The sequence below is a fragment of the Diachasma alloeum genome, unplaced genomic scaffold (genome assembly GCF_001412515.2).
Source record: "Diachasma alloeum isolate Michigan unplaced genomic scaffold, Dall2.0 Dall_scaffold_01205, whole genome shotgun sequence".
Lineage (NCBI taxonomy): Eukaryota > Metazoa > Arthropoda > Insecta > Hymenoptera > Braconidae > Diachasma > Diachasma alloeum.
The window spans coordinates 16,002-32,787 of NW_021681314.1; the positions used below are offsets into that span (position 1 = coordinate 16,002).

At 36.9% G+C, this 16,786-nt stretch overlaps 1 protein-coding gene across 4 annotated transcripts in view; it reads right to left on the reverse strand.

Annotated features, from left to right (window-relative positions):
* Positions 1–16,786, reverse strand: part of LOC107046113 (transcriptional coactivator YAP1) — a 24,226-nt gene extending 7,440 nt beyond the window's left edge. For all 4 annotated transcript variants that reach the window (XM_015268624.1, XM_015268627.1, XM_015268625.1 and 1 more), the window contains exon 1: positions 14,825–16,786. In XM_015268624.1, coding sequence (XP_015124110.1) covers positions 14,825–15,387 — 563 coding nt within the window. In that variant the 5' untranslated portion in view covers positions 15,388–16,786. The remainder of the gene's footprint in view (positions 1–14,824) is intronic.

Consider the following 16,786-nt stretch of genomic DNA (forward strand, 5'->3'; position numbering starts at 1 on the left):
CCCCCCCCCCCCCGAGTCGGCCAAATTACCGGATTAATCCCCCAGAGTGCAATTACTCAGTGCGTCCCTCTAGTAAAGTCATTCATCTAGTATAAAAAAATGTGAAAATTAAAAATTATGGAGATCGCGTCGTTCGACGAGCCTCCTCTCGTCGATTTGTCCGGGAGTGCGCTGTCGGGGCCGCGTCTCGTCGTCTGGCAGGCGTCCAAGGAACGTCAGATTGCGAGTAGCCAAGTAAATACAGAATACGCCGACGAGAAGACTCCGTTATTAACACTGTAGTGTCACGAATTACAGGGCTTCCTCACAACCCACAATTGCTCACCCGCGACACCAAACTCTCTTTCCAAGCCCAAATGAATAAATTAACAATTTAAATAAACAATTCCCCCAACAAAATCCGTGAATCTCATAAAAAAATCTGCTGAGTAGTTGGATGTTGGATTATCTCAGCAACAAGTGGTTCTACCGGGAAATGTCAAGAGACATTTTTTGCGGAAAATTGAATTGCCCACAAAAAAGTTCTTTTGACATTTTGCCGTAAAGTCAATGGTTTTCGAGATAAATGCAAAAAGAAACCGAGGGATTTGAGAAAAAAAAACGAAATGAAGAATTCTCGAAAAATTTAAGGGTGCGGTTTTCACGATTCTCGCGTTTCCATTAACATCGCCGTGCGGTTTGTGAGAACAGCAAAAGGGGCGACTACGTAGGCCATTTTATCCGTGATCCACGCAATGAAGAGTGTGAGAGAAAGAGGGACTTTAAAATCCCAATGTATTTTTACTCCGGACATCACGGCGCCGAACAACTCGTAAATAGACTCACGGGGCAAACGTCTCTCTAAATTGCGGGATAACTCTACACGCATGCTTTGGGTATACGACGAGAAACAACACCGTCACGACCAAAAGACGTATGGATCATCGTCGGTCTAGCGTCGACGGGGAGTCACTGATGTTTTCATTTGTTCACTAAAAAAATCCCCCCGTTGCTTTCCATGTCTCGGTCCAAAAATCGAGATGAATGAACTCTCGTGTTGGTAATTTTCGTTGAGCAATGAGGATGATTAATTTTTATTATCATTTTTGCATTGAACTTGAGGAGAAATGAGTGGATAATTGCAGTTGTTGGATAAATGAGTCCGATATTACTGTCGTTATCTCTGTTATAAGCGATTTTAGAGGAAAATGTCACAAGACATTTTCGATGGAAATTTAATTCTCTACAAAAAAGGTCTTCTGACATTTTCTCGTAAAAGCACTCGTTACCGGGATAATCACACAATTTCGAAAGACTTCATGACCCATTCAACCTCCAAGGATCAAAACCCATCAATTTTCCTAAGGAAAATCTGAAAAAGACTCAACAGACAATTTTCATAATGATTTTGACATCCTCCGAATGCATTTAACGCTTCCATTCGAAAGTAAAATCGATAAAATGGCCCGAGTCCAGTTATTATGGTCGTTATTCTATTTATAAGTGATTTTAGAGGAAAATGTCACAAGACATTTTCAATGGAAATTTAATTCTCTACAAAAAAGGTCTTCTGACATTTTCTCGTAAAACCACTCGTTACCGGGATAATCACACAATTTCGAAAGACGTCATGACCCATTCAACCTCCAAGGATCAAAACCCATCAATTTTCCTAAGGAAAATCTGAAAAAGACTCAACAGATAATTTTCATAATGATTTTGACATCCTCCGAATGCATTTAACGCTTCCATTCGAAAGTAAAAACGATAAAACGGCCCGAGTCCAGTTATTACGGTCGTTATCCTATTTATAAGTGATTTTAGAGGAAAATGCCACAAAACATTTTCGATGGAAATTTAATTCTCTACAAAAAAGGTCCTCTGATATTTTCTCGTAAAAGTGCTCATTACGGAGATAATCACACAACTACAAAGAACTTCATGATCCACCCACCCTCCAACAACGAAAACCCATCAATTTTCCCCCCAAAAATAAAAAAAAAATCAACAGTTTTCCCTCTTGTCCACATTTACATGACATCATCAATCACGTTTGGCGCCACTCTTCGTCATTCTAAAGCCGAATGTTTGTATCTTCCTCCGTGTGACGTCATAGGCGAGTGAGAATACTTGAAAAACAATTCATTAAACCCTGTAATGCGCTTTCAGTTAATACTATCAGACACGTTTGCGACTTTTCGAGGCCGTAATGAGCTCTAAACGATTGTTGAGTTCGTGTTTTTGATGAGGTCATTAGCTAACGATTTGGCAGAACTTATCGTCATTATCTCCAAGGTTTATTCAATCCTCAAAACGTTGTTTTTTTTTCTTCTTTCCCTCGATTAACATCTTCATCTCAACCACCTGTCCTCCCCCACTCCCCAAGATCAATTAGCCCCTCATGTATAGATATTCCAAATTTTTATTTTTTTCCTCATTGAAGTAGTTTTGAAAAAAAATTGCGGGCTAATAAAAAACATTTGCTAGTTAGTACTTTTTTTAAATAAATTTTTGAAAAATTACCCCTGAAAGAAAGGGCGGTATCCCCCCTATTTTATTATTTCCAAAAAATTTTGTGATCAATCGGTAGCAAATTGTTTGAAGATTTTTGCGAGTTAAGAAAAAATCGTCAATGCACTCCTATTAGTGTGTAAATTAACAATTCCAATTTCAACTGAAAACCAGAGTTGATGACCAGAGTTTGCAGCAGNCTAGAATTTTCCAGATACTTCAATTGACGAATTCAATTTTTCTCGAATTTTTCCGGGCAACCGGTCGATGGCAAGGTAAATAAAACGACGTGTTGCGGCAATTCCCTCGCATCGTGACCAGTCTAGGGTTAAAGTGGCTCTATATTTTCAGTTGTTTAATTTTTCAACTGAATTGCATTGAAAAAATTTGAAAAAATTCATACCCTGTCAGTATTATCTAAATTAAATTTCGCAAAATATTGATATTTTTTCAAACAATTCCCTCTTACAAATAAATAATAAAACTTGTTTGCAAAAAGGTGGATTATTTTTTATGAGGTGTCAAAAACTTCTTGATTTTTTCACATCTAATGAAAAAAAATCAGACTTTAATCTGTGATTACAAGGGAAATGTTGATTTACGATACAAGTCAATTTTGACTATTGACCGGTTTTCAATGAATATCTCGGAATCTAAGGGAGATAGCTAAATTTTTGTTACAACCGTTTTTGTGGGGCCGATTGAGAGCTACAACAAATGTAATTACGAAAATTTCGCTATCTCNGAGAGGTGATTTTTCAAAAATTTATTTTAAAAAAAGTACTAACTAGTAAATGTTTTTTATTAGCTCGCAATTTTCTTCAAAACTACTTCAATGAGGAAAAAAATAAAAATTTGGAATATCTATACATGAGAGGCTAATTGATCGGATTTCTCCGTCAACTCCCAAGAGTGAATTAACCCTAGTCGGATCACCTGACGGGAAAATGCGACTTTAGTCACATTCGCGGGAGAGCGCCGCCGTGTCATTTAGGCGCCAGCGTTGCCGAATCCACTCTACACTCCCCGAGCGCGTTTAGCGAGTTCCTAGCAACGTCGCGCAACAGGGAATTTCATTCAACACGAGAAAAAATCTTTCACCCGTTGGAAATAATTTTTTTTCTTCCAGAATTAAGGAGACAATATTGAAAAAAAAATACTAGAATTTTCCAGATACTTCAATTGACGAATTCAATTTTTCTCGAATTTTTCCGGGCAACCGGTCGATGGCAAGGTAAATAAAACGACGTGTTGCGGCAATTCCCTCGCATCGTGACCAGTCTAGGGTTAAAGTGGCTCTATATTTTCAGTTGTTTAATTTTTCAACTGAATTGCATTGAAAAAATTTGAAAAAATTCATACCCTGTCAGTATTATCTAAATTAAATTTCGCAAAATATTGATATTTTTTCAAACAATTCCCTCTTACAAATAAATAATAAAACTTGTTTGCAAAAAGGTGGATTATTTTTTATGAGGTGTCAAAAACTTCTTGATTTTTTCACATCTAATGAAAAAAAATCAGACTTTAATCTGTGATTACAAGGGAAATGTTGATTTACGATACAAGTCAATTTTGACTATTGACCGGTTTTCAATGAATATCTCGGAATCTAAGGGAGATAGCTAAATTTTTGTTACAACCGTTTTTGTGGGGCCGATTGAGAGCTACAACAAATGTAATTACGAAAATTTCGCTATCTCCCTTAGATTCAGAAATATTCCTCAAAAACTGAACTGGAAGATGAGTCGACTTAAACCATTTTACCACTTCGCTACTGAATTAAATTGAGAAAAAATTCGAATTCCGAATCTAATCGAGTTTTCTGCATTTTTCTTGAGTTTTCAATAATCTTTGAATTTATCGTAAGGGTAGAGCTACTTTAAAAAAAGCAGATGTGGCAGATCCCCTGATCCCTTGATGAAGAAACTTCGTAGGCGGTTCACACTTGTTCCTTCACTTCTTCTCTTTCACTTTGGCTGAAAAGCGTTTTGAATGGAAACTATTTTCAGCATTGCTATAACTATATCGGGCAAAATGCGTGCACATGGTGAGATACAGATTCTGTTTCTGGGCGGCGAGATGATTGGGTTAATAATTTTAACGATTTAAACTGATTTTAAAGGATTTTTTTTTAATTAATTGAGTTATTAAGAAAATTATTTGAACAATCAGCGGTTTTAATTCTTAAAAAGCGAATCTGAATAAATTAAAATTTCGTGAAATAATTTCTTATTTACTCCAAACAATTAATTGCTAAATAATCCAGTAGCGAAGTGGTCACGCGGTTTAAGTCAATTTAGTCTTTAGTTGAGTTTTCCAGAAATAATTCCGAATCTAAGGGAGCTAGCGAAATTTTCATAATAACTTTTTTTGTAGAGCGAATTGAGGGTTACAAAAAAGGTCATGATGAAAATTTTGCCATCTCCCTTAGATTTCGAGATATTCATTGAAAACTGGCCAATAGTCAAAATCGACTTAAACCGCTTGACCACTTCGTTACTGAATTTATTATTTGATTCCATCAGTTATTGCTGCTTCCATCAGCACCATATGAGGGTAGAGTACAATAAATAATTAAATTATTTGTTATAAATCAAGTCATTTCGAATTTTTTTCCGAAAATCCCTCAATTCTCATTTCGCTACCGCCAATTATTCACTCATCCGAAGACCAATCGAATCTCTCCATCGCTCCGATAAAAAAAAACAATCAGATCTCCATCGGGAGGTGCCGCGGCTCATGTAGACACTGATAATGCCCACCGGAAATTGTACAACACTTATTTACCCGCCCCATTAAATTCATGAAGACTGAAAAACCTTGGGATGTCGTGAATGACAGTCAGTCCACTGTGTACACAATTCGTAAGAGAGAAATAAAAATACTAGTGGCCTTAAGCACTCGCTTGCACGCGTGTAGTCACGTAGGGCTTATCTCCGGGGGGTGGGGGAGGGGGGAGGGAAAGCGAGATAGCTATGAATTTTCCAGGCAGGTTTTAAAATCCGTACCGTTACGCCAAAGTGGGACTTTGATATTTTACCTCTCGGAATATAAAATCCATTCGCAATTCATAAATTTTTTTTTCAGGCGAGAATTCCGGGGATTATCCCCACGGGGTTTTTGTTTTTTGAATGAATATATTCATTTCGTTTATTTTCTTTTTTTTTATTCGCAAGAATTTTGTTTACATAATAGAAGAATGATTTTTAGTTTTCCCGATTTTTTTAAAACTCGAATGAATAATTACTCAGTGCGTCACTCCAGTAGTCAAACTCGGGGGGATTAATTCGTTAATTTGGAGGATTCAGGGGGAGCGAGTTTGATATAATTAATTAATTAAATAAATACTGTATAAAATACTGAATATATTAGATTAAATAAATATTTGATATTTTATCTCTCGGAATATAAAATCCATGCGCAATTCGTAAATTTTTTTTTCAGGAAAGAATTCCGGGGATTATCCCCACGGGGTTATTATTTTTTGAATGAATATATTCATTTCTTTTATTTTCTTTTTTTTTATTCGCAAGAATTTTGTTTACATAATTGAAGAATGATTTTTAGTTTTCCCGATTTTTTTAAAACTCGAATGAATGACTACTGGAGTGACGCACTGAGTAATTAAACTCGGGGGGATTAATTCGTTCATTTGGAGAATTCAGGGGGAGCGAGTTTGATATAATCAAATAATTAAATAAATATTTGATATTTTATCTCTCGGAATATAAAATTCATTCGCAATTCGTAATTTTTTTTTTCAGGCAAGAATTCCGGGGATTCTCCCCACGGAATTTTTATTTTTTAAATAAAAATATTCATTTTTATTTTTTTTCATTCATAAGAATTTTTTTTTCAATGGAAAATTCAATTACACTTGCATCTTCTGAAACAACAATTTTCTTTGCATAATTAAAGAATAATTTTTTATTTTCCCCATTTTTTTTAACTCGAATGAATGACTTTACTAGAGTGACGCACTGACATGAGTAATTAAACTCTAGGGGATTGATCAGTTAATTTAGAGGACTCAGAGGGGACGAGTTTGATATTTTAGCTCTCGAAATATAAAATCCATTCGCAATTCGTATTTTTTTTTTTCAGGCAAGAATTCCGGGGATTATCTCCACGGGGTTTTTATTTCTTAATTCAAAATATTCATTTTTTTTTTATTAACAAGCAATTTTTTCAAATAAGATCTTTTTTGCATAATTAAAAACTTATTTTTAATTTTTCCGCTTTTTCTAAACTCGAATGAATAACTTTACTAGAGTGACGCACTGAGTAATTGCACTCTGGGGGATTAATCCGTTAATTTGGATGACTCGGGGGGAGGGGACGAGTTGAAGAGGTCCAAGAGGTCTAGCGATTCATAGATCTGAGGTATTTTTAGACGAGAGTTTATGTGAATTATTTTTACGCGCAATGAGAGTAAAAAATTTCAGCGGAGAAAATTGGGGAAAAATGGTTTAAAATTTTTTTACAAAATTTACAATTTTTATTTCGTCTCGGGAATGAACGCTTTTGTGGGAATTAATTTTAGAATAAAATTAATTAGAAAATTAATTAATTACTTAATGAAGTATTAATTTAATTAATTTAATTATTTTATTAATTATTTTAATTTTATTTATTAGTTTTAACTAATTTTAAAATTAACTAATGAATTTTAAATTTGACATTTGCACGTTCTCAAACAAAAATAATATTTTTTGCATAATTAAAGAATAAGGAATATTCCGCTTGACCGCGGAATTTTTCACTCGTTGAATTCCACCTATCAAACTGTCGAAGAGGAGTCATTTAACGCATTGTTTAGTGGCTAGATAAACCTGTTGAACGATTACCTGCACTTATTCCCATACCGTTTGCATATTCAATGTCGCGAAACTGAAAATTTTCCATTATGATTTTTTTTCCTTCCACAAGACGGAATTTAATTTACAGCAGCTTCAGTGCGGAATTTCTATCGCCGTTTCTCAGGTTCTAGGTTTTGAGGCATCAGCATATAATTAAAGCTGCCTACTTAAAAAGCCAAACTATGAAAAAAAATAAAAATGACGCAATAATATTTTTATCCTCATTTTATGTTCATTTTTTATGTTTTTTAGTTCAACTTGAAATTCTTTGTTTAAATTTTTGCTATTCGTTTCAACAATATTTTTTGGGACTCAATAAATTTATGTTCATTTTAATGAAAGTGGTTTTATTTCACGAAATTGATAATTCATTATTTCTAAAAACTCAAAAAATTAAAAAATTGAAAAATTAAAAATCATGTAGAAATTAAAAAATTGTGAATACTTTCCACGACTAGACGTGCAGATAGGTATTTACGACATGTACGTCAGTTTCCGCAATAATATTTTTATCTTTCATTTTATGTTAATTTATTTACTTTTTTCCAAGTAAAATTTCTTATTTGAATTTTTGCTGTTCACTTCAATAATATTTTTTGAGAATTAATAAACTTATGTTTATTTCAATGAAAGTGTTTTTATCATACGGAATTAATAATTAATTATTTTTAAAGTCTCGAAAAATTATAAATTCCACTGTTTATTGGAAAAATTATGAAAAAATAAAAAAATTGTGAATATTTTCCAGGACTAGGCCCGTCGCAAAAAATTATTTTGTATTCCTTTATAAACGTTTTTTTGTTTAATTTTTAGGGCGACAAAGTCCACTCCGAATTTTTTCCTGCGTAGCAAGAAGTTGTGTCATTGATTGCGAATACCTGCGCGGTAATTTTCCGACTGATAATTCCTCTCCACCTTCCAAAGCCTCATTTTTCAATAATTTATTACTGAAGTGGTAGAACGCGTTCTCCAGAGAATTTCTTCAAACTCATTTATTTTTATTTCATTTTATTTCATTTAATAATGAATATTCTATAGATAAACTTCTTCGCACGCGCGTGCCCGCCTCATCCTTTCCCCAAAATTAATAATCATCAATTGTCAATGACATCGTATTTATTCTCCTTTAACAGTTACAGGCATAACCGGAAGTTAACTGCAAAGAATAGTGTAGGAAGGAAGTTGCGTGCCTGTCGGGCGCACCGAGCCGGCACGGGGCTCTTTCAATTCAGTACAAAAGCAAAAAAGAACTCACGAAACAACAAATCCCTCGTAATCAACGTGAAAATTGCAATTTTTCCCCTGAAAACCTCTGAACACGAGTGGGAAATTACTTCTTTCTTCGTACCACGGCTATTTTTGCTAATTTAACAAAATGCCCTCCAATTATTTTTTTTTAACATTCGTTGTTTATAAATAAATAATTGAAATTGTTTAAACTTTCTAAAAGCTAATTTTTTTAGGCATTAAATCGATTTCTGGCAGAATTTTGAATATGAATAAATTTGTTACGATTGCGAAGAAATTATTTTTAAGGTGGAGTTGATTGTTTATAAATTATTTATCGAAAATTTTCGTCATTTAAAAAAATTGCTATTGGATTATGTGTAGGAATACTCAATAAAAATACATTAGTTTTATTCTTCAAAGTAAAACTCTTTAATGATCGCACGCAGAAGGTATATCTTTCTCCAACGAAGTCTCTAGGACGACTAACTAAAAGTCATGAGAGTTTTCACTCTCTGGACCCATTTGACAAAAAACCCTTGTTTCAATTTTCTTCAGCCTCTCCTTNTAAAAGCTAATTTTTTTAGGCATTAAATCGATTTCTGGCAGAATTTTGAATATGAATAAATTTGTTACGATTGCGAAGAAATTATTTTTAAGGTGGAGTTGATTGTTTATAAATTATTTATCGAAAATTTTCGTCATTTAAAAAAATTGCCATTTTTAATTATTTCATTAATCTTCCTCAAAAAGTAAACTTTTCAATTAATTTTTAAAATTTTTAAAATGTTTTCTAAAACCTTATTTTTAGGCATAACAAGTAAGACAATAAAATTGATTGTTTATAATCTACTTATCGAAAATTCTTGTCATTTTTAAAATTGTCATTTTTAATTATTTCATTAATCTTCCTCAAAAAGTAAACCTTTTAATTCATTTTAAAAAATTTTAAATGTTTCCTAAAACCTTATTTTTAGGCATAACAAATAAGACAACAAAATTGATTGTTTATAAATTATTTACAGAAAATGTTCGTAACTTTCAGAAATTGCTATTATTCAATGAATTCTCAAAATTTTTTAGTTCAAAAATTCTAAAAATTGATATATGAATTGAATTTTAATTAACGTCGACGGCTGGGGCCCACCATTACCTCATCATTCCCCATCTCTATAAACCGCACTTGAGTATCGATAACCGCGAATAATTGCCCTCGAGCAGTAAAAATCCACTGATTTTCCAACAGCAGAAAAACAAATTTTTCCCTCTTCTTTTTCATTGGAAAAACGACGTAAAAATAAACCTGGAAACGACCGGTAATGTGAGTGATTAACATGGGGACTATGAATATTCAGGGTCCACTTCTCTGGCTCGCTTATCGTCCAGTATAACTGTTAAGACTGAGAGCCAGAGTCGATTGGCAATTCCGCTACGACTTGTATTTTTTTTCTCGAACTTCTCTCTTCAACTACATCATTCACTTCGATTAAGCATTACCGAGAACTCATAGTGTCACTTTAGCATCAAAGAGCGCCTGTTTGTCTGGCAATTCGGTCACTCGAAGGGGGCAAGTATCAATACGGAAATGAATTTTTCAATTGAGATCGATGAAGCTGATCGACTCGAATTCACGATTTTTCGAAGGACGTTTGAGTGAAAGTATCGGGCGTGAGATAGCCATCGGGGTCGTTTGGTAATGAATTCCGGAGTGTTATTATATCGTTTGAAAGAGGAAAATTTGGGATGCAACCGAAAGAACTGGGCGTTTGAATGAAAAAAAAACGTAAATTACTTAAATTTTATTAAAACCCAACTAAACCCTCACTAAACTCCGGCTAAATCACGACTAAACCCGGACTAAACTCCGACTAAACCCTGACTAAACTCCAGCTAACTCACGACTAAACCGCGACTAAACCTTGACTAAACTCCGATTAAATCCCGACTAAACTCTGATTAAACTCCGACTAAACCCCGACTAAACCTCGACTAAACGTCGATTGAATCTCGATTAAAACCCGATTAAACTCTGATTAAACTCCGATTAAATTCCGACTAAACCCTGACTAAACCCCGATTAAATCCCGATTAACCCCTAATTAAACTCTGACTAAACTCCGTCTAAACTTCGACTAACCCCTAGTTAAACTCCAACAAAAATATTATGGAACTGTTAAGCTAAACCTGACTAAACTGCCAACAAAAATATTATTGAAATGTTGAAAAAAATAAAAACCTTTATTCATTAAAATAATATCAATAATTCGGTTAGACCTGCTGTCCCGTATTTCCTATTTTGCATTGATGTCCTGGGACAAACGTCTTTCCCCCTGTCTAACAAAACCTCAATATTTCAACGAGAAAATAGAAAACTCATCGGGACGTTCACCTCACGTCTCGAAAAAAATTAATTCCCGTGGAAAAAAAATTCAAACCAATTCCCATCGTCTATCACATCCCGTCCTGCACTAGAGCCGTTACTCATTTTTCTCAGAACCGAAATTTGGAAAATTCGTGGGATCCAAGTGGAGGGAGTGAGCCCCTCCGAAGAAAAAGCCGAGGATGAAACTCGAAAAGTCCCACAGAATAATAGAAGTGAAACGAAAAAATCCTTCGAGACAACCCTCACCACTCTCACGCTTTCAGTTCCAGGTATAGAGTCCTTGGGGCCTCAGGTGGAAGGGAAAAAAAAAACAAGGACACGAGATTCAAAAGAGATGCAGGCCGGAGAGAAACGGCTCCCAGTGCTCTGCTTCGTTTCGAGTTTAGAAGAAAAAATAAATAAAATGGTTGACGAGTGGGGGAGGGAGTTAACCTGTACAATATCTCTCTTCTTTTATCTTATTTGCTCTTCGTCAGTTACGCGGTGGGTCTTCTCAAGGCTGTGTCAGGTGAACACGAGCCGATCTTTCGTCGTCATTCAGAAAAATAAAACGTTTCATTGGAAATTCGTGGAAACCTCATTTTTCAATGAGCGAGAATGCTCAGGGGGGATTAAAAATATTTTAATTGGAGAGTCCCGGACATTTCCGCTTACAAACACTAGTTGGGAGTCCGTTTTGCCCCGTTAGTGACTGAGAGAGCGGGAAAAAACGATTTTCGGTGAAAAATAAAAATTTGAATATCTCGAGAACTGCTTGAGATAACGAAGTCGTCGTGCTGTTTTTGGAAACGGAAACTTTAAGGTCTATTTGGAGACAATACCCCCCAAAAGTTAGTTCGTATGGATTTCTGGAAACATTGTAAATTACTTAATTTATTGCATTCTCATAAGTTAAATTGGAAATTATTAAATTAATCCCACCGATTAAATATCGAAATTATGAATTATTTTATCAATCAATAATTGAGTTTAGAGAATTGACAATTAATTGGCTAATCGAAAATGCCTTTTAAGAAATTTAGAAACATCTGCCCAATAGTCAATTTAAAATCCCATATTTTCAATTATTCAATTTACAGTCCCATCTTTCAATTATTTCATAGTCAATTGAAAATTTAAATTATCAATTATTTTATAAATTTCAAATTTCAACCCAAATAGTACTTAAACTACTGATTGGTGCCGAAACTCTCAACTCTAAAATTTTACGAAAAATTCTCCGTATTCGAAATTGATCAATCCACCACGGATTCGTTTTTTGAGAATTAAAAGTGCTGATATCTCAAAAAATTTTCTTTATATCTCTCAATTTTTTTTTTTTAATTCCTTCAAATCATTTAAAATCGTTAAACTTACTCAAAAACTACTGACACACCTCTCCATTCATTTTTCCTCCAATAAATTTCCCCAAAACTCTTCAAATCCCCAAAAAAATGCACAAAATCCCATTAAGGTAGATCGCAAGACAGTTCCCCCCAAAAGTTTTCGACCTTCGAAAAAAAATCATCCAAAATTCCTCAACACCGATGTCCCTCGCGCGAAGAAGATGGTGAGTAGCATCAGGTGTGACGTAGTCGCCCCAGAGACACCATCTTAAACTCGCGGTGCCCCTTCCACCTGACTACCGACGCTGCCCCCCCCCCTCTAGCCCCCCTTCGCCGCTGGAACCGCCGCAAATCGTACCGTCTCCCTCGCACCTACACCACCGCAATTCAATCGTCGATGTTGAGAGGGTACGGGGCTTCTCCACAGTATCCTCTTTCCCCCGGTCTCGCCGGTGATTTCCCTACAGTTTAGTCAGAGATTCACCTGTGTGTGGCGCCCCACGCCAGGTTTTATTCCCACGTGTCACCTGTCGTGGGAAACCCACGACGAGTTCCTTCCCCTCTCAGTGCTTACACGTACAACCCCAAATGCATTGTACATTATGCACACCCACCTGATGCCTTCGTTTCTTTTTTTTCATGCTTTGCTGCTTCTTTCGGTGAAGCCCCCCCCCCCCCCCCCCCCCCCCCNGAAGCCCCCCCCCCCTCCACCGCCCCGTCGAGACTGTGATTCAACGGGAAACACGACACCCACGGGAACTTCCGATGTTTGTAAATCGCGCCTTCGGGGCGAGAAATTTAATTCTTTAATTTCTTGGAGACGTTGATCAATTGAAAATTACAGGGAATTCGATGATTTTCGTTTCTTATTTGATTTGAGCAATTAATTAATGAATAATTTATTTGATTCAAATGATAATTTTTTTCATTAGGAACATATGAAGATAGAAAACTTGGATAACTTGTGGGAATGCAATAAATTAATTATTGTTTAGAATTTGACTGATGTATAACTGAGTGAAAACAAAATTAATGTAAAATTTGATATCACAAGAGCTCACGCTCCTGATACATCAATGCTGATGTCTCCTCGGTCGTAGGTTAATTATTTAAATTTTATTTTTCTCCGGAATAGTTTTCCTTGAAATGGACTTAATTTATGATCCCTAAATGTCCGAAATGTCTAACAAGAGCTCCATACGCCCTGGTTAAACATCTAACAGACGCCGACTAAATTATAATTCAACTTTTTTAAACTTCCATTGAATAATGAGTAAAGCTTGACGAAACCTTGGTTAAACGCTGATTAACCTGCGACTAAATGACGACTAAACCCTGACCAAACTCTAACTAAATCCCGACTAAACCCTAAACCCTGACTAAATCCTGACTAAACTTCGACTAAATCCTGACTAAACTTTGACTAAACCCTGGCTAAACTCCGATTAAATCCCTACTAAATCCTGACTAAACCCTGGCTAAACTTCAACTAAATCTCGACTAAACCCTAAATCCTGACTAAACTTTGACTAAACCCTGGCTAAACTCCGATTAAATCCCTACTAAATCCTGACTAAACCCTGGCTAAACTTCAACTAAATCTCGACTAAACCCTAAATCCTGACTAAACTTTGACTAAACCCTGGCTAAACTCCGATTAAATCCCTACTAAATCCTGACTAAACCCTGGCTAAACTTCAACTAAATCTCGACTAAACCCTAAATCCTGACTAAACTTTGACTAAACCCTGGCTAAACTCCGATTAAATCCCTACTAAATCCTGACTAAACCCTGGCTAAACTTCAACTAAATCTCGACTAAACCCTAAATCCTGACTAAACTTTGACTAAACCCTGGCTAAACTCCGATTAAATCCCTACTAAATCCTGACTAAACCCTGGCTAAACTTCAACTAAATCTCGACTAAACCCTAAATCCTGACTAAACTTTGACTAAACCCTGGCTAAACTCCGATTAAATCCCTACTAAATCCTGACTAAACCCTGGCTAAACTTCAACTAAATCTCGACTAAACCCTAAACCCTGACTAAATCCTCACTAAACTTCGATTAAATCCTGACTAAACTTTGACTAAACCCTGGCTAAACTCCGATTAAATCCCTACTAAACTCTGACTAAACCCTGGCTAAACTCCAACTAAATCCCGACTAAACCCTGACTAAACTTCGACTAAATCCTGACTAAACTTTGACTAAACCCTGGCTAAACTCCAACTAAATCCCTACTAAACCCCAACTAAACCCCTATCAAACCATGATTAAACCTCGATTAAATGCTCTTTAAGTAACAGCAGCATCAAGAAAATAAAGTATTCTATTCCAGTCCTCATCCCCGCAAAAAAAAATGGAAATTTCAGATTTGACAGATACAACGCTTTCATTCGAAAGCAAACAATGAAAAAACAATAAAAAAAACAATAATAACAATAAAAAATGATAATCACAATAAAAACAAGAATAGCAATAAAATCACTAAAAACAATAGAAAACAATGAAAAAACTTTTTTTTAACTCACTTGAGAAAGTAAACCTGTCCCTCAGGTGTGCGTGCCTGTTCCCAGCCATGTGGCAGTGGTCCCAGATCGTCAACCGTGCTAATAACATCGTAACTCCTCTGCTTCTGGTGGTGCACATGTCTCGCATGTGGCTGTGGTGCATGCTGTGTCGCCTGTTGTGCAGCAGCATAAGTCTGCTGCAACGATGCTGGACTACTGTGTGCCCTCGGATGTGCAACAGTGAGTCCCGCTGGTACACTAGTCTGATTGGCTGTGCTATTGCCATTACTATTGCCACTCGGTGTTGTATTACCCGGCCCACTGTTGCTTATTATCGTGCCAAATGCCGAGTCCGCTGAATTTTCACGCGAGTGCGATATCGATGGGCTCTTACTTCCGGTTGACGGTGGATTGAAAAATGAATCGGGCAGATTGCGCATGCGAAGTGGCACCTGAAGTGGACGCTTTGAGTCAGGCTTCAAAACACTGTCGAAGAGGGCCTGAAGATCAGACTCCGAGTTCTGGTCAATTCTGACCACTAAATTGCCCTTCGACAGCTGATCAACGTCCGGATTCAGCGCCATTTTATCTATTTTTATTGCTCCTCGATTGTTTCCGCCAATTAATTATGTTCAATTAATTTTTGCCAATTGGGGGGGAGCGGGGGTTGAAAAACGCTCTTCAGTCGCGATAATGGCCCCCGAAAAAATCATGAATCATCGAATTTGGCGAACGTTTACCCCCGGGCACTTCCGAAATTCTCAGGTCTACTCGACTCGTAATTTACGTTTTGCGATCGTACTTACTGTACACCGGGCACTCACTCGTATTGTATCATGTGGTACGTAAATATACGTACCTCTGCGACTCTACAGTCTTACCCACTCTCTCAATTCCCCTCGTTTTTACAATAAATAAACCCGTCTCGGTTGCACCCGCTGGCATCCGGCACTCGGTGTCTCGCCTGCAGACTGGTCTTCACTGTCTCACTCTTAATTTTTTTTTTTCCAACTGGTGGTGCTGCCCAGTCGCGTCACTATCCCCACGGTACACCTCCCGCAGCTCTTTTATCGGTCTCTTCCCCCCCGTATTTTCCTTTTGTTTGGGCTTTTCCGAGTTTGTTAGGTCGATTTTACGTCTTCACCCCCGGGGATTGGCCGATCAAATCAGTTGTGCTCGATTAATTGGTTTGTCGGCGCGATGGGATTGGGTTTAAAAATTTTAGCACAAGGTTTAGGCACTTTTTTTAAACGCCGGGCACTTCGGGGCCACTTCAACGATTTTTCCGACTTATTTGGGAATTTTATTTTGCTGTTAGCAGTGGTATTTTGTCTCCCCCACCATTGCAACCGAGTGTGCACGGTTTTCCGGGTCTTGCAGCACACCTCGTAGTTATGATACCACTTCGAAATGTTAGAGTAGGGGGGGAGCCAGGGGGAGGGGGGCGGCTTATTTTCTCTCCCCCCACTTCAAGTTATTATACGTGTCAACCACTTTCGAGAACCACTCCTCGGGGTGCGACGATAATTCACTGATTTTTCACGTTAGCAGTCATCACTCGCCCGCATTTGTCGGATTTTTTTAAAACTCCGGGGTCTTGGGCGCGTACCCGACTGCCGAGAGAGGCCGGACGTTGAGAAAAAAAAAAAAAAAAACTCACTTCGTAGAAGTCCGGAGAACGGGCGGAGAGAAGAGCCTCCGCTGCCACTTTATTTTATTTTCTCTCGTCGATTGAAATGACTCTTCATTCGGCATTCGTTCACTCGTTTAGAATTGTTTAGTTGATTTTTTTTTTAATCGACGACTCGCGGGGGCTGTTAAACCGCCGGTGGATTTTTTTGCGGGAGTTGTGAGACAGACACTTGGGCTGGACGGAGAGTTGATGAGGAAAGACAAGCGGGACTGTTGCCGGAGTGGGCTCCCTAATACCACGCAGGCACCCAAGGCACCGAGCAAGCCACTGGCGGCGATCGGCAAGACGGC